Source organism: Salvelinus sp. IW2-2015, linkage group LG27, assembly GCF_002910315.2.
Source record: "Salvelinus sp. IW2-2015 linkage group LG27, ASM291031v2, whole genome shotgun sequence".
Lineage (NCBI taxonomy): Eukaryota > Metazoa > Chordata > Actinopteri > Salmoniformes > Salmonidae > Salvelinus > Salvelinus sp. IW2-2015.
The window spans coordinates 32,972,850-32,994,109 of record NC_036867.1 but is presented as its reverse complement, the minus strand read 5'-3'; the positions used below and the strand labels follow the sequence as shown (position 1 = coordinate 32,994,109).

The 21,260-nt window shown below is 41.5% G+C and overlaps 3 protein-coding genes across 10 annotated transcripts; 1 reads left to right on the top strand and 2 right to left on the bottom strand.

The window, feature by feature from the left end:
- Positions 1 to 1,156: 1,156 nt before the first annotated feature.
- LOC111953155 (ankyrin repeat domain-containing protein SOWAHC-like) lies at positions 1,157 to 4,895 on the bottom strand. The gene has a single exon (XM_023972237.2). It carries the CDS (start codon positions 4,487 to 4,489, stop codon positions 2,774 to 2,776), a length of 1,716 nt encoding a protein of 571 aa, XP_023828005.1. The 5' UTR covers positions 4,490 to 4,895; the 3' UTR covers positions 1,157 to 2,773.
- Positions 4,896 to 6,447: 1,552 nt separating this feature from the next.
- LOC111953335 (septin-10) lies at positions 6,448 to 13,104 on the top strand. 2 transcript variants are annotated; one of them, XM_070435485.1, is made up of 11 exons: positions 6,448 to 6,600; positions 7,096 to 7,146; positions 7,352 to 7,466; positions 7,720 to 7,915; positions 8,204 to 8,390; positions 9,104 to 9,265; positions 10,283 to 10,379; positions 10,497 to 10,665; positions 10,820 to 10,952; positions 11,216 to 11,400; positions 12,036 to 13,104. In XM_070435485.1, exons 1-11 carry the CDS (start codon positions 6,574 to 6,576, stop codon positions 12,049 to 12,051), a joined length of 1,338 nt encoding a protein of 445 aa, XP_070291586.1. In that variant the 5' UTR covers positions 6,448 to 6,573; the 3' UTR covers positions 12,052 to 13,104. The 2 variants fall into 2 exon arrangements, with proteins under 2 accessions (XP_070291586.1, XP_023828330.1); XM_023972562.2 differs by lacking the exon at positions 7,096 to 7,146 and having other exon boundaries at positions 6,450 to 6,600.
- Positions 13,105 to 13,148: 44 nt separating this feature from the next.
- LOC111953334 (centrosomal protein of 70 kDa) lies at positions 13,149 to 19,700 on the bottom strand. Of its 7 annotated transcripts, none has more exons than XM_023972560.2 (16): positions 19,456 to 19,699; positions 19,218 to 19,237; positions 18,675 to 18,777; positions 18,058 to 18,181; positions 16,667 to 16,847; positions 16,222 to 16,397; positions 16,026 to 16,085; positions 15,797 to 15,899; positions 15,485 to 15,651; positions 15,256 to 15,346; positions 14,977 to 15,147; positions 14,582 to 14,731; positions 14,204 to 14,372; positions 13,586 to 13,700; positions 13,411 to 13,490; positions 13,149 to 13,315 (listed from the first exon to the last, which is right to left on the bottom strand). In XM_023972560.2, the coding sequence occupies exons 2-16, from the start codon at positions 19,224 to 19,226 to the stop codon at positions 13,254 to 13,256; spliced, it is 1,761 nt and encodes a 586-aa protein (XP_023828328.1). In that variant the 5' UTR covers positions 19,227 to 19,237; positions 19,456 to 19,699; the 3' UTR covers positions 13,149 to 13,253. The 7 variants fall into 7 exon arrangements, with proteins under 7 accessions (XP_023828328.1, XP_023828329.1, XP_023828322.1 ...); XM_023972561.2 differs by having other exon boundaries at positions 18,675 to 18,774; XM_023972554.2 differs by lacking the exon at positions 19,218 to 19,237 and having other exon boundaries at positions 18,675 to 18,774; positions 19,456 to 19,700.
- Positions 19,701 to 21,260: the final 1,560 nt, after the last annotated feature.

Genomic DNA, 21,260 nt, shown 5'->3' with positions numbered 1-21,260 from the left:
CAAGAGAAATACGGTTCCAGCCCTTTGAATATCATAATTAGCAGCAGGTGGTTGATTTAAAAATATAAAGAAATTGCAGAATAAAAAAGGTAAGAGCTAATTTTGCAAGACTACAAAACTGTACAATAAAATCAAGTAGCAAAATCAGATGTAAACTATGTAGCATTACTGTAGGCTATTCAGTGATAAAAACCATTGACTGAGAAAACATTAAATTCCCCAAAAACAGTTCATGCCATAAGTACTATGCCTTAAATCTAATCTAGACAAACAATTAGACTAGTACATGTGAGACAATGATTTGCTAAATATGTAAAAATATACACTCCAGTTATATTAGCAAAAAACAAAAGTGCAGGGTAAAAAAAAGTGTTAGAATTCAGTGCAACATTGCATAAAAACAAATATTTTTGCCTGCACTGGCACTGCAGAAGGCTATATCAGTCTGCTAATATAGGTCAAGTGCACTTCTGTGAAGAATACATTTTTCTTCAAAAAATTATATTTTAAAATGATTATTTAAAATTTTTATTCCGATTTTTTCAGGGGGTGCTGCAGCACCTATACTTCCCACGGCTATGAGGGAACCTATTGGTAGATGCGTAAAAATAAAACAGCAGACATTGAATATCCCTTTGAGCATGGTAGAGTTATTAATTACACTTTGGATGGCGTATCAAGACACCCAGTCGCTACAAAGATACAGGCGTCCTTCCTAACTCAGTTGCCGGAGAGGAAGGAAACTCAGGGATTACGCCATGAGGCCYATGGTGAATTTAAAATGGTTAAAGAGTTGGTAGGAGAAAACTGAGCATGGATCAAAAACATTGTAGTTACTCCACAATACTAACCTAATTGACAGTCTAAAAKGGAAGCCTGTACAGAATAAAAATTATTCCAAAACATGCATCCTGTTTATAAACAAGGTACTAAAGTAATACTGCAAATAAAATGGCTAAGCAATTAACATTTTGTCCTGAATACAAAGTGTTATTGGATTTGCCTGAAACATAACACATTACTAAGTACCACTCACCATATTTTCAAGCATAGTTGTGGCTGCACCATGTTCGTCGTCCGGGTTAGGGTTTGGCCTTCATTGTAAATAAGAATTTGTTCTTAACCGACTTACCTAGTTAAATAAAGGTTTAAAAAAAAACTTGAACACAAGGCCAAATCTACACTGGAGTTTCTTACCAAGATGACAGTGAATGTTCCAGAGTGGCCGAGTTAGTTTTTCAAGTAGATTTAAGTCAAAACTATGGCAAGACCTTAAAATGGTTGTCTAGCAATGATCAACAACCAATTTGAACAGAGCTTGAATCATTTAGATAAGAATAAATGGGCAAATGTTGCACAATCCAGGTGTGGAAAGCTCTTTAGAGATTTATCCAGAAAGACTCAGAGCTGTAATCGCAGCCAAAGGTGCTTCTACAAAGTATTGACTCAGGGGTGTGAATACTTTTGTCAATGAGATATTTATGCATTTAATTTAATATATTTGCAAACATTTCTAAAAACAAGTTTTCACATTCTCATTATGGGGTATTGTGTGTAGAGGCTCTCCTGGGTCAGCAAGCTGGAGCTTGTTGATATAAAACCACTGGTGCGTAACAGATCAGAGGGTAGCCTACAACTTCATACCAGACAACTGCAACCTTAGACAACTCAAAATAAGGAGCTATGATCAGAAGGTCATAAAGTGAGTATAACTGCATAGCATAATTCAAGGTGGACTGTGAATAGTTATGAGACCTGATCTTTCATCATAGCACTACACACAGCAGGCCTACCATACACTCAACAACAGCGTACCTTGTGACACATAAAGCTCCCCTACTGATCCCGATTACAGACTTAAAGGACCAGAGGCCTTTTCATTGGCCTCCAATCCTCCACTTGAACACAAAGAGGAAGTAAATTCCCATCTCAAGTCTTTCAGGTGGACTGAATGGCATCCACCGCAGGAAAGCTGGATCAATAACGGTTTAAAATCAAAGTGCTTAAAGCAAATTAAATATAAAGGGAGAATAAATTCATAGCATCACTAACAGTCTGACCGTAATAAGATAGAATTGCTCCCAAGCATTGTGAAATCAATTACATTGTTTCTACCATGTGGTCAAATAACTTGAAGTTTAAACACTTCCCACTTGGCAAAAACAGGTTGAGTCAACCTTGTTTCCATGCCATTTCAACCCCCAAAAATGTAATATGAAGACGTCAAATCAACGTGGAAAACTGATTGGATATGAAAAAAAAGTAATCAATGGAAGATCATTTCATATTTTTAAAATCACCCAAATTTGAACCCAAATCCAATGACATGGTGTCATTTTTTGTGGATTTCACATTGAATTCAGATTAGTTAAAAACTCAACGAAATGTAAATCAAAACTAGACGTTGAACTGACATCTTTGCCCAGTGGGTTGCAGGCAGCTTTACATGCACGTTAAGGGTTAAAGCAGACAAACTGTAAAACCTCCTTGGCTACTTCGGCATGATAAGAGGATTAAGACAGAAATATTTAGCCTAACCAGGGGTAGCAATCTGGCCAGTTACTCAATAGATCATGTAATACCGTATTCTGTTAGTTCAGCATATTCATATAATGCCTGGGGTAAAAACCCTTAAGTATGTGTAACACCAGACTTGGCCTATGCCACAAAAAAACAAAACACTTGTAACATCAGACTATACCGCATTGTGTCAGTCATCCTGCACTGTAGTAGTTTATTTGCTCTTTGTCGAGTGTACTTAAGAGAACATTCTTCAGCCAAACAGATTTGACATGGGTCTGGATTTAAATGAGCTTTTCCTGGACCCGTTAAGCTCCTCTGTCTCACAGTGTGCTGGGAACGACGTGCTGTGAACTATCTGCGAAGATCTGAAGCGGATCTTCTGAAGTTTGGGCCTCATCTTGCTAAGGGATGATTTCCTTCGCAAGGGTTGCTGTCTGGCCTGCCCTGCTCCATCACCTGTGTCCTCCTCACTGTGATTGTGCAGTTTGAGGGGCATCAGATTAGACTGGAGAACTTTAGACAACCTCKAGTGCCCCCCAGAGTCTGTGTTCTCTGAGTCCGAGTCGGCGACACCACCCGCCCCGATGATGTCACGGATATCGACGGCCGCGCTGCTCGTAAGATACTGACACGCCCTTTTCCCATTGTAATCTCTGGCCTCGACGTCTGCGTCGTAGGCTCCTACCAGTAACTTCACCACTTCAACATGGTTGTGCATTGCTGCTAGGTGTAGTGGTGTGTAGCCGGCACTTGACCGGGCGTTGATGTTGATGGGCACCGTGTGTTGTTTGGCAAAGTTCACGATAAGTGCCAGCAGTTCTTGTTTGCCTTGCTTGGCAGCCCAGTGCAGGCAGGTGAACCCAGTCACAAAATCCTTCTTCATGGCAAGGTTCGGTTCACAGGAAAGGAGGCGGTGGAGACTCTCCCATTGGCCGTCGGATGCACACATCATCCATTCGTGTTCCAACGGGTCCAGAGTGACTGAAACCACAGAGGCAGAGTCACTGTCGCTCCGGGCACAGTCCCTGTACTTTGCAGACAGGTAGACGGAGTTCCTCAACACCATGCTGCGTCGCACCTGGGGGGAGCTGTTCATCATGAGCTCAATAACGTTATTATGGCTACCTTTAGGTGTGTTGCTGTCACTCCCTGATTTGCTCAGTAGCGAATCATAATTATGGCCTTCATCTGCCCCGTGCTCTGATGAAGGGTGACTGGACAGCAGGCTGTCCTGTGCATTAGTTGGGAATGGACGTCCGGGTAAGTGGAACATAGAGCCATCCGCGGCTGTAGGTAAAGGTGACGTCTCAATCACTYKAATTTGCGGTATGTCGTGCGGTTGCAATGTCTGAATGTCCTCCTTGGTCAATTTCTGCTCTCCATTGCGACCAAGGCCTAACGCATTTCCCATAATGTCTGATAAACTATTATTCTGAACTACAAACCTTGTTGACGCAGCTCTTTCTAAAATGTTACCTTCCAATATAATTCCTGAAATGTCAGGCGGTCTCACTCCTGCGGCATTGTCAGTTCCGTAACCTGAGCCAGGTAACATTTCTTGTTGTGCGTTGTTTGCTGTGGTTTCCCAAGAGCGCACACCCCCAGCAGAAGATGCTGACAGATGCAGTTGTGGTACACAATCTTCTATCAAGTTCTTATTTGATTTGGATAGGACAGGGGTGCTGCTATCTTGTTCCAAAAAGGTGCCTGTCCCGTTGCCATTGCACGCGCTGTCTTTCTCCACTCGATACTTATTTTTTAAACATACACATTTAACTCCATTCTCCAATTTTACAAATGCGACGTTGTCCACGTATCCCTTGAATTTCTCCCGAACAATTGCTTTCTGGTCAGGGTCTTCCGGGAAAACAGCTTTGAAATAGTCAATGAATTCCTGTTTTTTCACTCTCCCTCCTCGATCGGTCAGAAATTGTACGACCACTTCTTGGGTACARTCGGTCGCCATTACATTAGATTAGCTGATTAAAAAAAATACATACAAGTAGCCTTCGGTAAACCACTAATATACCAAAAAAATGATCTTCCTTTTATGTTGATAAATTAGCTAGAGTTAAATCAGCCCGTACAATTACGATTTTCACCTGCCCTGGTTGGTGTTGTCCCATCACATCATCCTCACAAACCTTGTTGTGCTTCTTTGATACAGAATATAAATTAATAGAACCGTCACCCCACCCAGAGTTGAGTCGGGAAGGACCCTCTTTTGCAAGCAGACCTGTCTATCCGTTTTATTTATATGGTCACAGCGATCCACCCCAGAGATATTAGAGAAAGGATGAGATAGGAATCATGTTGGACAATGAATGGAGGAACGTATAACTAACCCAAGAGCCTGTCGTTTCCAATGGGAGCAAATMAATCATGGTGGGCAGAACAAGCAAGGAGGTGGGCAGAGGCAATCKCGAGCTAGTGAGGTCCTATTGGCGCGTTCTAGCATATATTTGCATATTTTCGTTAGAAAACGCATACTTTGAAGTGCGCGTGTGCAATAACTCCTTCTAAACAACGCTTTTTTTTTTAAACTTTGACAAAGGGTAAAGTCTGCAAAACGCAGTCCACTCTGTTTGTTACAGATTATAGTTTGAGAAACATAAAACTGTATGGAGATCAAAAGTTTAATCAATTAGAAAACTTGCAGAATGTTGGCCAAAATCCATCTTCTCACACTGCCGGCCACTGGGCTTCCTCGCATCACCATATTTGGTAGTYCGTGGAAACACCAACCGGATGCTTCACATTTATACATCCGGTTTAATATCTGTCTCATTGTTCTGTGGTATAATGCAGCGTTCAAAACACCTGGGAACTCGGAAAAATACGCGGTCAAATTGTTTTTACATTTTTTATTTAACTAGGCAAGTCAGTTAAGAACAAATTCTTATTTACAATGACGGCATAGGAACAGTGGGTTAACTGCCTTGTTCAGGGGCAGAATGACAGATGTTTACATTGTCAGCTCGGGGATTCGATCTAGCAACATTTCGGTTACTGGCCCAAAGGCTCTAACCACAAGGCTACCTGCCACCTCAAATCATGAAGTCAGTGATTTTAAGTTCGGAAAGTCAAAGCTCTAGACAGAGTTGGAATTCCGAGTTGAATGGCTGTTCAAATAAATTTTCCCAGTCTGAGCTCATTTTTTCCCGAGTTCCCAGTTATCTTGAACGCGGCATAACGCCCCAACAGCAGACTGTCAAACGATCGCATTCACTTGTAATGCCGCATATCGTGCTTGCAAACTAATCTTCTCAAAATCAGGGTATGAGTCGAGATACCTGCCTATTTTCCTTGAAAGTACGTAATGTCACGATTCCAAAGCTGTACGATATTTCAGAGAACAAGTTAATTATCTCACATATCGGAAAATACTTATGTTGTACTTATTGTTCACTAAATTCATGCTAATGTTGTGTTTTTGAGCTAGCYCCCAGTCGACTCCCATTCACTGTTTGTCCCAGAATCCCAGGAATGTACCGCGCGGCCCATAGACGATACATGGGCAACGTACGTTATACGATTCCAATGGCGTTTTCCATCTCCTCAAAAGTATCTCTGTCCACGCCTCTTAGCAACCACTACATTGGGAAACTGTGACCCTTGAAACGCCATTTTGGAATCTAAATTAGCGGCCCTTCAGTCAAAGTCGCCCAAAGAACCAAAATGTCTATTTAGTTTCACACTATGTATGTCCAACGAATTTCCGGAAAATTGGTTTATACCATTCATTCTATGGGGGTCGCTATATGGTAGCAAACAATCTTGCAGTTCAAAATAACTACTATGTACTCAGAATTTGATAAATACATATCACAAAATCAGAACATGTAGTACCTCATATGTTTGTAAGATATGTCGTTTCTATTGTTAAACACAAACAAAGCTGTCACTCGTCTATCCCCAGCCATGGAAAAAGTTTGCAAGCCTACATTCCTTTCATGGCTACGTAGGGAGTCGATTTTTCAAAGTTTTTAGTTGAGGCTATTTTATTTACAACCTGCTAGTATTTGTAGCTATTAGCTCCTGTATTCCGAGATGACTACGTCGGATATTGCTCAGGGGGTAATTGTTGTGTTTGATTTAATCGCTAAATAATGTATGTTTACAGTTGTAAAACTTACGGCACGTTTAGCTTGCTAGTTAGCATGGTTATGTTCCAGGTCGTCTTTATTGCTGTTGCGCTGCGTGATTCTGAAAGGTAAACACGTATCTGGGCGTTGTGAGATCTGACCGCCTGCACAGCAGGATTGCAATAAGACGACCTGGAACTGATTCAGTAACTTTTTTACTATCCAGCTAGCTATGTGGCTAACAGCGTAACTCCAACCAGAGTTTCTAAAAAGCAGGATTTTACTGCCGGAGATGGTTTACGCCCTATGAGCAAGAATGAATATATGAAATACATATAGAACACAATTAGCTATGATCTGTCTAGCTAGTTTGCCAACGCATGGGTTAGTTTGCCGATGTGGCAGCCAGTGAAAGTTAACTTTGTGTGCTAGCTACAAAATCTAGCCAAATGTATGCTGCTTAAACTGATCTGCCATATATCTCCAGCCTTTCCAGGTCTATCCACAATCAGTATCAGTAAAGAAAGGGACAGGTCAGGTAGGGTGTCATTCATAGAAATAGGTAAATGTGTGTGTGTACTGTAGACAAATTTACATTTAGCCTTGTGTGGGTAAGTAGTGTACAGACAATGAAAACAGGAATATAAGATTATCTACCTAGGTTAACCAGTCCAAGCTGTAGGCAGTCAGATATAATCATATACTGAGTTGGCCTAATGTTAGGCTATGTCTCCCTATAACAGGACAAAAATGCCCGGCCCCTGTCCTTGTCTGGCCATGTTGGCTTTGACAGCCTACCTCACCAGCTGGTCAACAAATCAACATGTCAAGGTTTCTGCTTCAATATCCTCTGTATTGGTGAGTAACGTTGTGATGTTACATTAAAAGTTCAGCCAGCAGACCAGTATCCCTTTTTTAGATGGGAAAAAAATGTTGGCCCATTTCCTCTAAATTCATTTCTAAAATTTATTCTGGACCTCTGCCCAGATTCCTCAATGTCGTTCTTTGGAACTCTCTAAAATGTTTTTTTCATTTTCCTCAAGTTTGACCCTAATTTTACAAAGCAATGTTATCACTAAGATTAGCAAACAATATTTCCCTCACTATCCAGGCGAAACTGGTATTGGCAAATCCACCCTAATGGACACACTGTTCAACACTAACTTTGAGAACTTTGAGTCGTCTCACTTCGAGCCCAAGGTGAAGCTGCGAGCGCAGACCTATGACCTGCAGGAGAGCAACGTGCGACTCAAGCTGACCATCGTCAACACAGTGGGCTTTGGGGACCAGATGAACAAGCAGGAGAGGTGAGAGAAGTGCAGTCATGATATACCTGGGTCGTATTCATTAGGCACCAAACCTAACAGCCTACCTGAACTTGTCCAATAACTTAATTAAGAAACCCTTGTTTTAGTGTTCCGTTTCAAAACGTTTTGCTACGGTAGCCTATGCCCTAATGAATATGACYCTGATGCTGAATGACAAAACAAAGCACATTATTATGTCTTTCTATCCAACACAAATCACTTGTTTTACRGCATATGCTACACAACTTCTGATGGAATTATGTCCTCTCTGAATGTTTCCTTTGGCAGCTACCAGCATGTTGTGGACTACATTGACACCCAGTTCGAGTCGTATCTACAGGAGGAGTTGAAGATCAAGCGGTCCCTTCACAACTACCACGACTCCCGTATCCATGCCTGTCTCTACTTCATCGCCCCTTCAGGACACTCTCTCAAGTCCCTAGACCTGGTCACCATGAAGAAACTGGACAGCAAGGTGAGGGCCTAAAACTAAAACTGTCACTATTGCATTTTGTTCTCTGTTTTGATTTTGTTTCTAGCACAGTTATACAACATTAGTCTATAAATATAAACTTTCATAATTGTTGTTTAAATGTAGAATTAAGGGGGTGTTTTAAATTTTATTTWGTGTTATGGAGTATTTGGGCAGTTTAGGAAGTGTCATGGCGGTTGGTTAAAAACTGGGAGTTGCATGATGAGTAATTACTACTGTGTTACTGTGACAGGACTGAACAAGGCTGACAAAGCATAATGTTGACATTGGGCAATCACAGAAGTCTGTCCTGACTGTGCTTTAGTTGTATGTATTTTGTTATTTTTTTTTTACCTTTGTTTAACTAGGCAAGTCCAGTTAAGAACAAATTCTTATTTACAATGACAGCCTACCCCGGGCAAACCCTAACGACGCTGGGCCAATTGTGCGCCGCCCTATGGGACTCCCAATCACGMCCGGTTTGTGATACAGCCGAACCAGGGTCTGTAGGGATGCCTCTAGCACTGAGATGCAGTGCCTTAGACCGCTGCGCCACTCGGGAGCCCCAAAGTTGTGTTTTACAGTACTGTTCTTTCACAAAAGGTTTCRGTTTCTTCTTGAAAAATGAATTTCATGTCCTGTTTGATTCTTGAGGGAATAATGTCAATTTAGAAAGAAAATGTATTATTTATAAGACAAACTGTATTTTTTTGTAGGTCAACATCATTCCTGTCATCGCCAAAGCAGACACCATCTCCAAGAGCGAGCTCCACAAGTTTAAGATCAAGATCATGAGTGAGTTGGTCAGTAACGGTGTCCAGATCTACCAGTTCCCCACCGACGACGAGACCGTCTCCAAGATCAACACGGCCATGAATGTGAGTTGTAGAACACTCCCTTGGTATCTTTCAGGATCTCTGCCCAATTCCATTCCTCACAGTGGTGAATTTGACTGTGCTAGACAGTGCACCTCAGTAACACGATTATTGTGGGTAGTTTGATGAAAACATTTACATGCTTTGCAGGAAGAACGATTTCCCTAATTATCTTGTTCACATGGGACTACCTGATAGGACTTTGATCAATACAGAAAATATGCAATAAAAATAATGTTCTACGACAGCGACATGTTTTATTTTTATTTTTAGAAAGAGTTTGGACTTCTAAAGTTTGTATGAGAACTACTTCAAATATTCCTACTTTCCTTTTTTCCCCGAACTCACTTCACTCACGCTAAAGAGGGAGGCTCGCTCGGCTGGTGCTAGCACATGCGCAGATAACTTATTCATACCTCGCCTATTCCTCTCTGATTTAGAAGATACTGTTGCACAAACCACATGCTGATTTAGGCCTACCACAGCCCTGGTATCAGGGTGTATTAGCTAGCTATGTTTGCTCTGACTCAGTACATTTATTAGCTAGCCAGCGGCTAACAATAAAAACATTTGCTAAGTAAAGGCAAACTATGTTTGCAGACAGTAATATACACAAACTAATAGTGTCATTTATAGAATGCTTGTGGATGTGACAAATACAATTGTGTTTTATTTTGATTTATATTAAGAAGCAAAGCAGCATCGTTATCATCAACATATTGATGAGAGAGAGAGATGAGTCGCATATCACATTTAACAAACCAAACATTGAAATAACACTATAGAAGAAAAAACAGTCCATGCATCAATACCYGTATATAGTAAATAAGAATATACCGCACAACCCTAGAGTATGCTTTCTTCAATTTTGACCGTACTCCGATTAAGATATGCCGAGTAAGGTGTTTACATGACTAATGCCATACTTATCCTACTGCCAAAATCTGTTTAATATTATCTTAGTGTGCATGTAAATGTACTCAGTGTCTTCTATGCCTATGATCTATTTGCTAATGTCAGGGTATCCTGCCTTTTGCTGTTGTGGGGAGCTCAGAGGAGGTGAAGATTGGAAATAAGATGGTCAAAGCTCGGCAGTATCCCTGGGGTGTGGTGCAAGGTTGGTAAACCTGTTTTACCGTGTAGGCTTCAGGCTTGCTTTCTTTGAAGTGAAGTGTCTATGGCTCTGCAGTACAAATGCCAGGAGGTAAAGGTATGTCTGCCTGTCTTGTTTCAGTGGAGAATGAGAACCACTGTGACTTTGTGAAGCTGAGGGAGATGCTGATTTGTGTGAACATGGAGGACCTGAGGGAGCAGACRCACACGCGCCACTACGAGCTCTACCGCCGCTGCAAACTGGAGGAGATGGGATTCACAGACACGAACCCAGAGAGCAAGCCAGTCAGGTACGGAGAGAGCAGTGTGTGCGCGCACAGTTATCATCATTTGGGGCCTGTGATAACTAMATAAGCTGCATAGATTAAAAGGTCTGTGAAAAAACATTTAACGTTATACAGCGAGAGGAGGCTGTATATTTGTATTAAACTGTTGTGTCTGCAGCCTGCAGGAGACCTATGAAGCRAAGCGTCACGAGTTCCTGGGAGATTTGCAGCGGAGAGAGGAGGAGATGAGGCAGATGTTTGTCCAGAGAGTCAAGGAAAAGGAGACTGAGCTGAAGGAAGCCGAGAGAGAGGTACTGAACACACACACACAGGGTGACCTACTGTGACAGCATGCTATACAGGTCAGCAAGAGACATATAGGCCTAGACGTGGCTTTCAGACTCATGATTTGTAACAAAAAAATTGTAGGGGAAATCATCACAGAAAACCCATCTTCAATGATCTTTCATATTAAATMAATGTATTTTTGGTTGAAGAGAAGCYTCTTTGGGTTTTAGAAAAGCACTKYAAATTCGAGGTATTAAAAACACTGACGTTTGATGTTTTCCCTCAGTTGCAAGGGAAGTTTGAGCAGCTGAAGAGACTGCACTCTGAGGAGAAGAGCAAGCTGGATGAGAAGAGACGGTCTCTGGAGGACGAGATCAARACCTTCAGCAAGAAGAAAGCAGCTGCCGAGCTGCTCCAAGGCCAGTCCTTCAACACTAACGCCAACCTCAAGAAGGACAAAGACCGTAAAAAGTAAGATAAAAGTTTTTGATACTTAATCACAGGCCTAAAGGGTTGCAAACAGGACAAAGACCGCATGATGCATGTTCTTGTAAAATACCTTTCAGGACGGCTATTTAATTCCCTTCAAGATGTTTATTGCTGAAATGTTTTGGGACAGCMCAAAGCTCTATTACACATTGTTAATCACATTCAATCTATCCTAATTCAATCATAACTTATTTCCCCTATTCAAACTTTATTTCCCCTCTCAATTTCATGATGCATATGTGCAGAGACTAACAAAAATGTATGTACACCAGAATGATATATTTTGTGTGTGGACTGCAGGCGTTATACAGCCATTTTAGTTAATCAGTGTGATTGCATTTCTGATTGACAGGAGTCCAGAAATGGAAGCTAAGAATGTTAACTTGACTTGTGACGAGGCTACTAACCAAAACCACAACTGTTGCTTCAGAAACCTGTGAAGTCAGTGAGATGATAGGGAGGGAAGTAGGGTATAAAGAAAACGTCAGTTTGTGTTTTTAGATGAGGAAACTATTGATTTGACAGTTGATAGGAAAGCTTAGTTAAGGAGTGTAGKTGTGTTGACACATTTTGCAAATGAGTGATTTTATATTTTCTTTTTTTCGTTGGTTCTTTAGCTCTGGGTTCATGTGAAGAAATAAATGGACAAAGACCCCCTCCCACCATCAGTCAGAAGACATAAATACAAAATGGAATACATTCACCGATWGTCGTCATTGTTTGCCTTAGTCAAAGCACAAATGTTAGTCAAATACCAGCCAGAGTATTGATAAGGCTCTAAGACTGGTAACCCTTTGTATTACTTTTCACTTCTACAGCTAGAGGGCACCAAATGATCAAGGTCTGGTTAGGGTTATCCTTTGAAAATACTGTACTTTACACTAAACAGAAATACAATTTGTTTGACATTCAAGATGTATTTAATTGTCCAATCTCGGAATTCGTTTTCTTACCGGGTTGTCTTGAGTATTCATTTTAAATGGGATATCAGATGTTTGTAAACCTTCACTTAATTCTGCAGATAGCAGAATATATATTTGCATGTCTTTTAAATATGCTATTCACCAGTAGTGTGTATTATATATATATATATATATATATATATATATAGCTTGATATTTATTCCATGCATTATTATTGTAGACTCGTGGGTTTCTGGATGGATTCCATGTTTAGAAATACCTAGCTCTGATCCAGGACATTAGTGCACGTTCCTCATGTTACATTAGTGGAGGAACYTGGACCAGAGCTAAGTTCTACCCACCGCATGTTACATTCCAATCACAGGTATTATTGATATTACTTTTTAAAAACACTTATTTTATGTGCCTTACTGCCACATATGCCTTCCTGGTATTTGATTCAAATGCTAAAGAATGAAGCAGCTGCTGACATGGGAATTCATTTTTGAAGAGTGAAACCATGTTTTTTTTGTTGCTCAATGATCTTTCTAAATAGAGGTCTAGGTCAAGTGGTTTTGACGTTGTAAAGAGCCGTCATGCATCTAACGTCGTGTGTGGAATGATACTTGCCAAACTTCCCCCCTCTCAGAAGGGATAGCTTTGAAAATAACTTACCTGCAATATTTTTGTACACAGCATTTRTCTCAACTCATATGAACTYAGGTTTGTTCTTAGGTGTGGAGAAAGGGTTTATATCACAAAATAAAACATGTTTCTCATGTCATGTTATTTCACTGTACTAATGAATTGAGATCTTGTTGGAAGAGGTATTAATTCATGTTTATTTACATATCAAAAGTAGAACGCCATAAAATCACTCCAGCAAATACACAAAACATAAAGGCATTGTTACATAATTACAAAGCACCGGTGTTACTCTGCTCTTGACTTTAGTGACCTCAGAACGGGCATGATGTCATCCAGACAGTCAACATCTGTAAGATCAACCAAAATAGACGTACTAATAACCACATGATCAGTAAACCATTTCAAACAAATGCATTATTGGATGGTAATAACATTTCCCTACCTAGAGTCTGGAGTAGCTCCTGAACCAAAAAGTAGAACACAGGGAAGAAAACCTCATGTTCCTTTACCTTCAAAATAATACTGACAAGCACACATTTAACCCCAGGCAATAGGCACATTTTATGACATTAACAACATTACTCTGAATAAAACAAAATATATTCTGCTGCTTGTACCTGTCAATATCACTGGTTCCCAGGAGGACGTGGAGCTCGTGGCCAACCGTGGCCTCTGAGGAGTCGACCAGACTGGCTACCTGGTTTACCACCTCACTAAGGGGTGCTCTGTCATCTGAAATTAAATTGTTTAGAAGTGGGAAAGGAATTACATCCCTCAACCAGGTATACTGAACAAAAATATAAACAACATGTCAAGGGTTGGTTTCATGAGCTGAAATAAAATATCCCAGAAATGTTCCATACACACAATTCTTATTTCTCTKAAATGTTGTGCACAAATTTGTTTACATCCCTGTTAGTGAGCATTTCTCCTTTGCCAAGATAATCCATCCACCTGACAGGTGTGACATATCAAGAAGCTGATTAAACAGCATGATCATTACACAGGTGCACCTTAAAATGTGCACCTAAGGTATCTGTGACCACCAGATGCATATCTATATTCCCCGTCATGTGAAATCCAGAGATTAAGGCCTAATTCATTTATTTCAATTGAATGATTTCCTTAAATTGTTGCATTTTTATTTTTGTTCTGGAGAACATGAATTGACCAGTACAGTATGTGCTAATGGTGCTGTAGAATAGCTCAAATGAGTTGTAGACAGACAGTCCTACCCAGGGCCAGGATGTCCCTGAGGTTCCTCATAGCGTTGGTCATCTCCCCAAGCCTGGTGTAGACCTCGTTCATACGTGGATACACCCCGCTGAGGGAGGTTATATCAAACAGCTTCTGGAAGTGGGACACCATGGACTGGAGAGTGTTCCTAGTGGGGCTCCTCAGCACCTGGTTAGAGTTGGTTTCACAAAGAGTTCGGCTTTCACCTATACGCAACTTTTCATAAAACATTTTTTTGAAAGAAAAATAATTGGAGAATATCGCTGTATCACAAACATTGTACATGAGAAATGATCTGCGGTATAATGTTTTGCCTCATCTAAAAGTCTAAATTTCCATGGTTACTCCATCCACTGCTGTAAGCCAGGACTACCAACCTTATCCTCCCCAGAGTTGGTCTCCTCTAGCAGAGTGTCCACCAGTAGCATAAGGTCCTCCACTCGAACACTTTCCATAAGACTAGTAGTGCCTGCTGGCTGCCATGGTAACAGTCTCAGCATCAACTTACTCAGGGCACAGTGCAGGTCCTAAGCACACAGAGAGAGAGAGAGACAGACAAGTAAAGACTTGGGTCTCTAGACAAGAGACAATGATAAACAGACGTGGTTAAAGAAGCCTATTCTAGCCATACATATCACAGACAACTGAGATGTTGTAGATATGAAGAGTTCTTAAACTCTGGCTTTCAGTGACAGGGCAAGTTGACACTGGACTGTTGGACCTGGCTGCATACATGTTAGATGCGCTTTATAGACAGTCAGTCAGCTCTCACCTTCAGTGAAGCCAGTTGGTCAGCCCACATCTCCAGAGTGGAGAGGAGTTTGTCAAACTCGACCATCTCTGAGGCCCTGTTGGACAGCGGATGGCTGGTTGATGGCCTCGCTCTATGGAGCCTCAGTGGAGCCCCGGAAGTAGTCAAAACCGCTCTGATGTCATTCAGAACCTGAAGGTCAGGTAAGGCAAATAGTCCAGCAAAGTCTGAATCAAAAACATAAAGTAAAGTGAGTTGATACTCGCTCCCGCTTTAGACAAGGGGAGATAAACGGAGTACCTTCTCGTGTCTGGCAGCCAAGGCCCTTGCCTTCGCCACCTCCTGGTTACTCAGAGCAGCCCTCCCCTCTTCTTTAAACTCCTGAGCAGACCTGGGGTGGAGGTAAATGAGATATGACTACCAATAGGACAGGCAGCATTCTAGGTTAAGGTAAGGAAGGGGTTAACTATGGGGTTAAGCTGTGGTGCTCGTCATATCCAAGAATGACAGTTGCATAATCTTTTCCCACCTCATGTTACTCTGGTGAATAAGTCTGTCCATGCGTCTCAGTTGTTCTTTGTAGGACTTCAGCTCTTTCACTGTGGGTCTAGATTCCAAGTCTTGCTTCAACTGCTGAATTTCATTCCTAAGCTCCCCCCTCTGAGCTTTGGTGTCCTTTAACTGTTCCTGATAGGACTATTGGGGAGAAGTAAGATTCAGAACTAAGATCATGATCATGGAATGTGGGGAAGAGGAACAGCCGTTACACTGTTCAAGACAAGTCATCCAGAACCATGAAGAGTTCTGGTGTTCATCATGTTACAAAAGTACATGAAGTCACCTTCAGGAGAGCTTTGTGATTGGGGGAGACCCCGGTGGTGATTCTCATGCTGCTCTGCGATTGGTCAGATGTTTTTGATCCCCCAGAATCTGCTTTGAGGGACCTTAGGGAAGAAGTGAATGTTGGTTAGTGACATCCGTCTACGTTTCTTTAGTCTTACAGTGAGAAAGGGTGTTGTCATAAAAATGATGCAAAACATTGAAAATAAGATTGTCTATATAATATTTACTTGATATCATCGCGGAGCTGTTCCATTTGGGCCTCATAGATGTCAATTACATCCAACACCCTGATAGAAAATAAAAGGTATTTGAAATCCTATAACCTCCTAGCCATAAATCTGTAATAATTTAGTCAAGCAAGGGTAAAATGTTGTATTATGGATCCTAATCTATGGTCTTAACGACAGCAGCGGTTTATCTTACTGCTGGTCCACTGGCGAGTTGGGCCGAGCTGATCTCTTGTGGATCTGCTGAAACACCTGGTTCTGCCTAGCAACCCGCCTCTCTTCCTCTGTCACAGTGAAGTAGAGCTTCCTCTGCAGCTGGGAAACCACATCTTTCTCCTCAGACAGCTTCTGCTCCAGGCCCTGGCACCATTTCTACCAAGCGGCAGAGCAGACAAACAAAACAACAAGAAAAGACAAACAAGAAAGTTACAGTATAATCAGGGGATATCATGTGCTGTCGGAAAAAAAATATTAGTGCCCAACTCTTGTCGCCAGTTCCACAGACACAGATTAAGCCTCGACCTGGACTAAAAAGCATGGTGAATAGAGAATCTCAATTGAAAGTGCTTTTTAGTCCAGGACTAGACTTAATCTGTGTCTGCCGGTAAACCAGCCCTGGCTATTTCCAGGGCACCACCTACCTGTGCATCTCTCTTGTCCTGCTGAAGTTGGTGCACTTTGCTGTGCTGCTGCGCGGCCTTGCCAATGTAACTGTCTTCCAGGTCCTGCAGCTTGCTCTTCACCCCGTCCAGAACTCCCTCCAACTCGGTCACCCTCTGGGACTGACGGGCAGCGTGGCTAATGTGCTGCTGAGCCTCCTCTCTAGAACAAACACCGGTAACACTTTACTTAAAGCTGACAGGTATAATGGATTATGATACAATACAGATAATTGTAAAGCAACACAAAGACAGAAATGTCACACTTCGAAGAATTGCTACTACTCCTTTAGGACACACAATTAACCTACTCCTTTGGGACACACAATTAACCCTTACTAAATGCTAGATAGGATTTAATAATCCTATGTGATACTACATTTACATTTGAACATTTAGCAGACGCTCTTATCCAGAGCGACTTATAGGACCAATTAGGGTTGAGTGCCTTGCACAAGGGCACAGACAGATTCTTCACCTAGTCAGCTCCGGATTCGAACCAGTGACTTTTCTTACTGGCCCAACGCTCTTAACCGCTAAGCTACCTGCCGCCTTTCTATTTTATTGGATAATAAAAATTGAGGATGGGGCATATTGAACTAATTGGGATAAGTACATATCAAACAGAAGATCTTTCGCAGGAAATAATGGTTAAGAGAATATACATAATTATTCAAGTGATCAACTGGGCAATATGAAATATAAAATCCAACTTTCAATCATATATTGATTCGTCAGATACATCAATAACCTATCCTAGAAAAACAGTCAAAAACCATCAATTATCTTTCCAGGAGAGAAGCTAAAGTGAGGTAGCCTGGAATCCAAACTGATGTTTTGGMAAAAAATACCATATCAGATTGAATTCCAGGCTAAAGAGAGGGTCTCTGACAAACAGGCTTAACATGGTGATAGATTGATGTTCAGGCCAGGTGATCTCCCTCTGTCACGCCCCAATGGTTAACACTTGCTGGCTGAGCAGCTGGTGTAAGCCGGCCCCATGTCTACCTCTTACCCCTCTCTGCCTCACTATATTAGGCTTACTACTCATGTCCACTAAGACTATTGTGTGACAACAGCTGGCAGGTACATGATCATGGATCTATATTATTAGGTAGATGGATGAACAACAGACCTGCCAAAAACATATTTCTTTCTGACATGGAGATTATTCTAATAAATCATATAAGGTGATGGGTGTGATGGAGGAATGTTTTGAGAGGTTAGAAACAGGATCAAGTAACTGGGGGTTCAAAAATATTAGGCTTCAAGAAGTGAGGTTTCCTACATACTGGAAAAGCAATGTTCTGCATGTCCGTGAGTGTCTAAAATGATAAATATAACGATTTAATATGAATTTTATAACTACTTACTTAAGTTGGTTGTTGGACTGGATGAGCTCCTGAATCAAGGTCTGTCTCCTCTCCGAGTCTGTAAGCATCGTCCGCAGCATAGTCCTGATGTCACAGGCCGACTTCTTCTCCAGAAGAACCAAGTCTATGAGCAAGATGACAGACATTAAAAGTTGAATATCTTATTGTCCATTTTCCATCCAGTTCTTTTTACCTATAGGCCTATATTGTTTGGGTACCATGACCACTGCCTCACTAAATAACATTGAGAAAACTAGCCAGAAACATTGAGACCCTGGCTGGCAGCCTACCGGAAATAGAAGAGCCAGTAAGTAGAATAGGAGCAATGCATGCGCCGAATGGTTTCCCTTTGGGAAAAGGCTCTTCACACAGAGGGGCGAGTTTGAGTGCTAACTTAGAGGAGACAATGCACACCTAGAGCCAATAATTATTCCTTATTTGCACACATAGAAACACAAGACAGACAGTAGAATGTTCAGCGGTCTAAAGCATTTAACACTCCTCCTTATAGACTTGTTCAACATGATCCAAGAAGTGAGTTAAGACATTTAGCTAAGATATGACAGTTCAGAATGTTACAGCAAGAAGATAATACAAAAACCATACTAAACCGTTACCTGCAAGGTTCTTATTCGCGACGGGATCAGCAAAGTGAACCGGCTTGAACCCATGGTGCTGGAGGAGTCTGTTTACAGCAACCCACTCTGTCTGCTCCTGCTGCTAGGTCCAAACACACAGCAAAACCACCACATCACACAGTCCATTACAATACAACACACAAAGGATGTAGTATGATGCAGATTGTAGTATGATACAATGCTTAATATGAGCTCTGCTCTACCTGAAACTGGCTGTAGGTCCACAGAAACACGTATGTCTTGTCTCTTGAATGAAACACAGCGTTTGTGTTCTCCCTATCCATTTCCTCAGTATGTTATACACTTTAGGCTATACACACCACCATGTCTGTTCCTGACGAGATAAATAAATTCTAAGCGTTCCTCTTGCTCCATCTTCTATTTGACAGGAGGCTGTCGGTGTGTCAGCCTCCTACTGTACCCTCCCCCCAGTCAACGCCTAACGTTATATGGGGTTATCGAATTACTTGGTCCCCCTTTGAGACCACCATGACAACACACAAACACATATAGTTGTAATACCTGTTCCATCTCTTCTCCACCTGCAGGAGTGAAAATAGGTTAGTTTACTAGCTAGCTGAGATAGCAGTGATGTTGAACACATAGGCTACCTAGATAGCTATGTACTGTTAGCTAGCTAGCAGTCTACGTTGCTAACTAGTTAGCCAAGTATTGCATGTTTCACAAAACAAAAGATAGAATTCCTAAAACATTCTGAATACTAATTTCCTACAATAAAGTTTGGCCATAACATATTCACCATGTGTGTGCTTGTTGTGATGATTGGCTTCTCCCAAAATGTCAGTTCCCAAATTTCAAACCAAAAGCGCGGAAGTAAAGTAGAATTTATTGTGGACCGTTTCAACCAATAAAATAAAGCAAAATGTAGGGAATAGTTCATGTACGATTTTGATTGGTGAAGCCAGATTTTTCTCAGACATGGGCGAGTTTGGTTTCTGGGTATAAAAATACGTTCCATATKATTTTATTGCAGTCACGCTGCGCAGGTAATTCGACCGATGTCGAATATGACGAAGACTAGTTTGTGAATTTAACTATTATGATTACTGACCTTTTTACTATTGAAAGCAAGATGCAATGAGCATCTTGACCCACGATATGTCAAACTTGCTTCAGGAGAATAAAGCCATCTGCTATAAATCTCAAAATAACCTTATCTCAAAATGATAAACGTCTGTTCAGGAAGTTAGTGGCACCTTAATTGGGCAGGACAGGTTTGTGGTAATGACTGGAGCGGTATTATTGGAATGGTATCAACAATATAAATGCAACATGCAACAATTTAAAAGATTTTACTGAGTTACAGTTCATATAAGAAAACCAGTCAGTATCTGGTGTGACCACTGTTTTCCTCATGCAGAACGACACATTTCCTTCACATAGAGTTGATCAGGCTGTTGATTGTGGCCTGTGGAATGTTGTCCCACTCCTCTTCAATGGCTGTGCGAATTGGTGGAGATTGGCGGGAACTGGACAACCATGGGGCACTCTGTTCACAACGTTGACATCAGCAAACCACTCACTCACACAACGCCGTACACATGGTCTGCGGTTGTGAGGTAGGTTGGACGTACTGCCAAATTCTCAAAAATTACATTGGAGGAGGCTTATAGTAGAGAAATTAACATTCAATTACAGTGCATTAGGAAAGTATTCAGACCCCTTCCCTTTATCCACATTTTGTTACGTTACAGCCTTATTCTAAAATTTATTAAATACATTTCTTCCTCATCAAACTACACACAATACCCCATAAGGACAAAGCTAAAACAGGTTTTTAGAAATGTTAGCAAATTTACAAAAAATGTAAAACTGAAATAGCTTATTTACATAAGTATTCAGACCCTTTGCTATGAGACCCGAAATTGAGCTCAGGTGCATCCTGTTTCCATTGTCCACCTGTGGTAAATTCAATTGATTGGACATGATTTGGAAAGGCACACAACTGCCTATATGTAGTCCCACAGTTGACAGTGCATATCAGAGTAAAAACCAAACAATGAGGTCAAAAGAATTGTCCGTAGAGCTCCGAGGTAGGATTGTGTCAAGGCACAGATCTGGGGAAGGGTACCAAAAAATGTCTGCAGCATTGAAGGTCACCAAGAACACAGTGGCCTCCATCATTCTTAAATGGAAGAAGTTTGGAACCACCAAGACTCTTCCTTAGAAGCTGGCCGCCCGGCCAACTGATCAAAGAGGGAGAAGGGCCTTGGTCAGGGAGGTGACAAGAACCCAATGGTCACTCTGACAGAGCTCCAGAGTTCCTCTGTGGAGATGGGGGAACCTCCAGCAGGACAACCATCTCTGCAGCACTCCACCAATCAAGCCTTTATGGTAGCGTGGCCAGACGGAAGCCACTCCTCAGTAAAAGGCACATGACAGCCACTTGGAGGTTTGCCAAAAGGCACCTAAAGGACTCTCAGACCATGAGAAAGAAGATTCTCTGGTCTGATGAAACAGAGATCATTGATGAAAACCTGCTCCCAAGTGCTCAGGACCTCAGACTGGAGCGAAGTTTCACCTTCCAACAGGACAACGACCCTT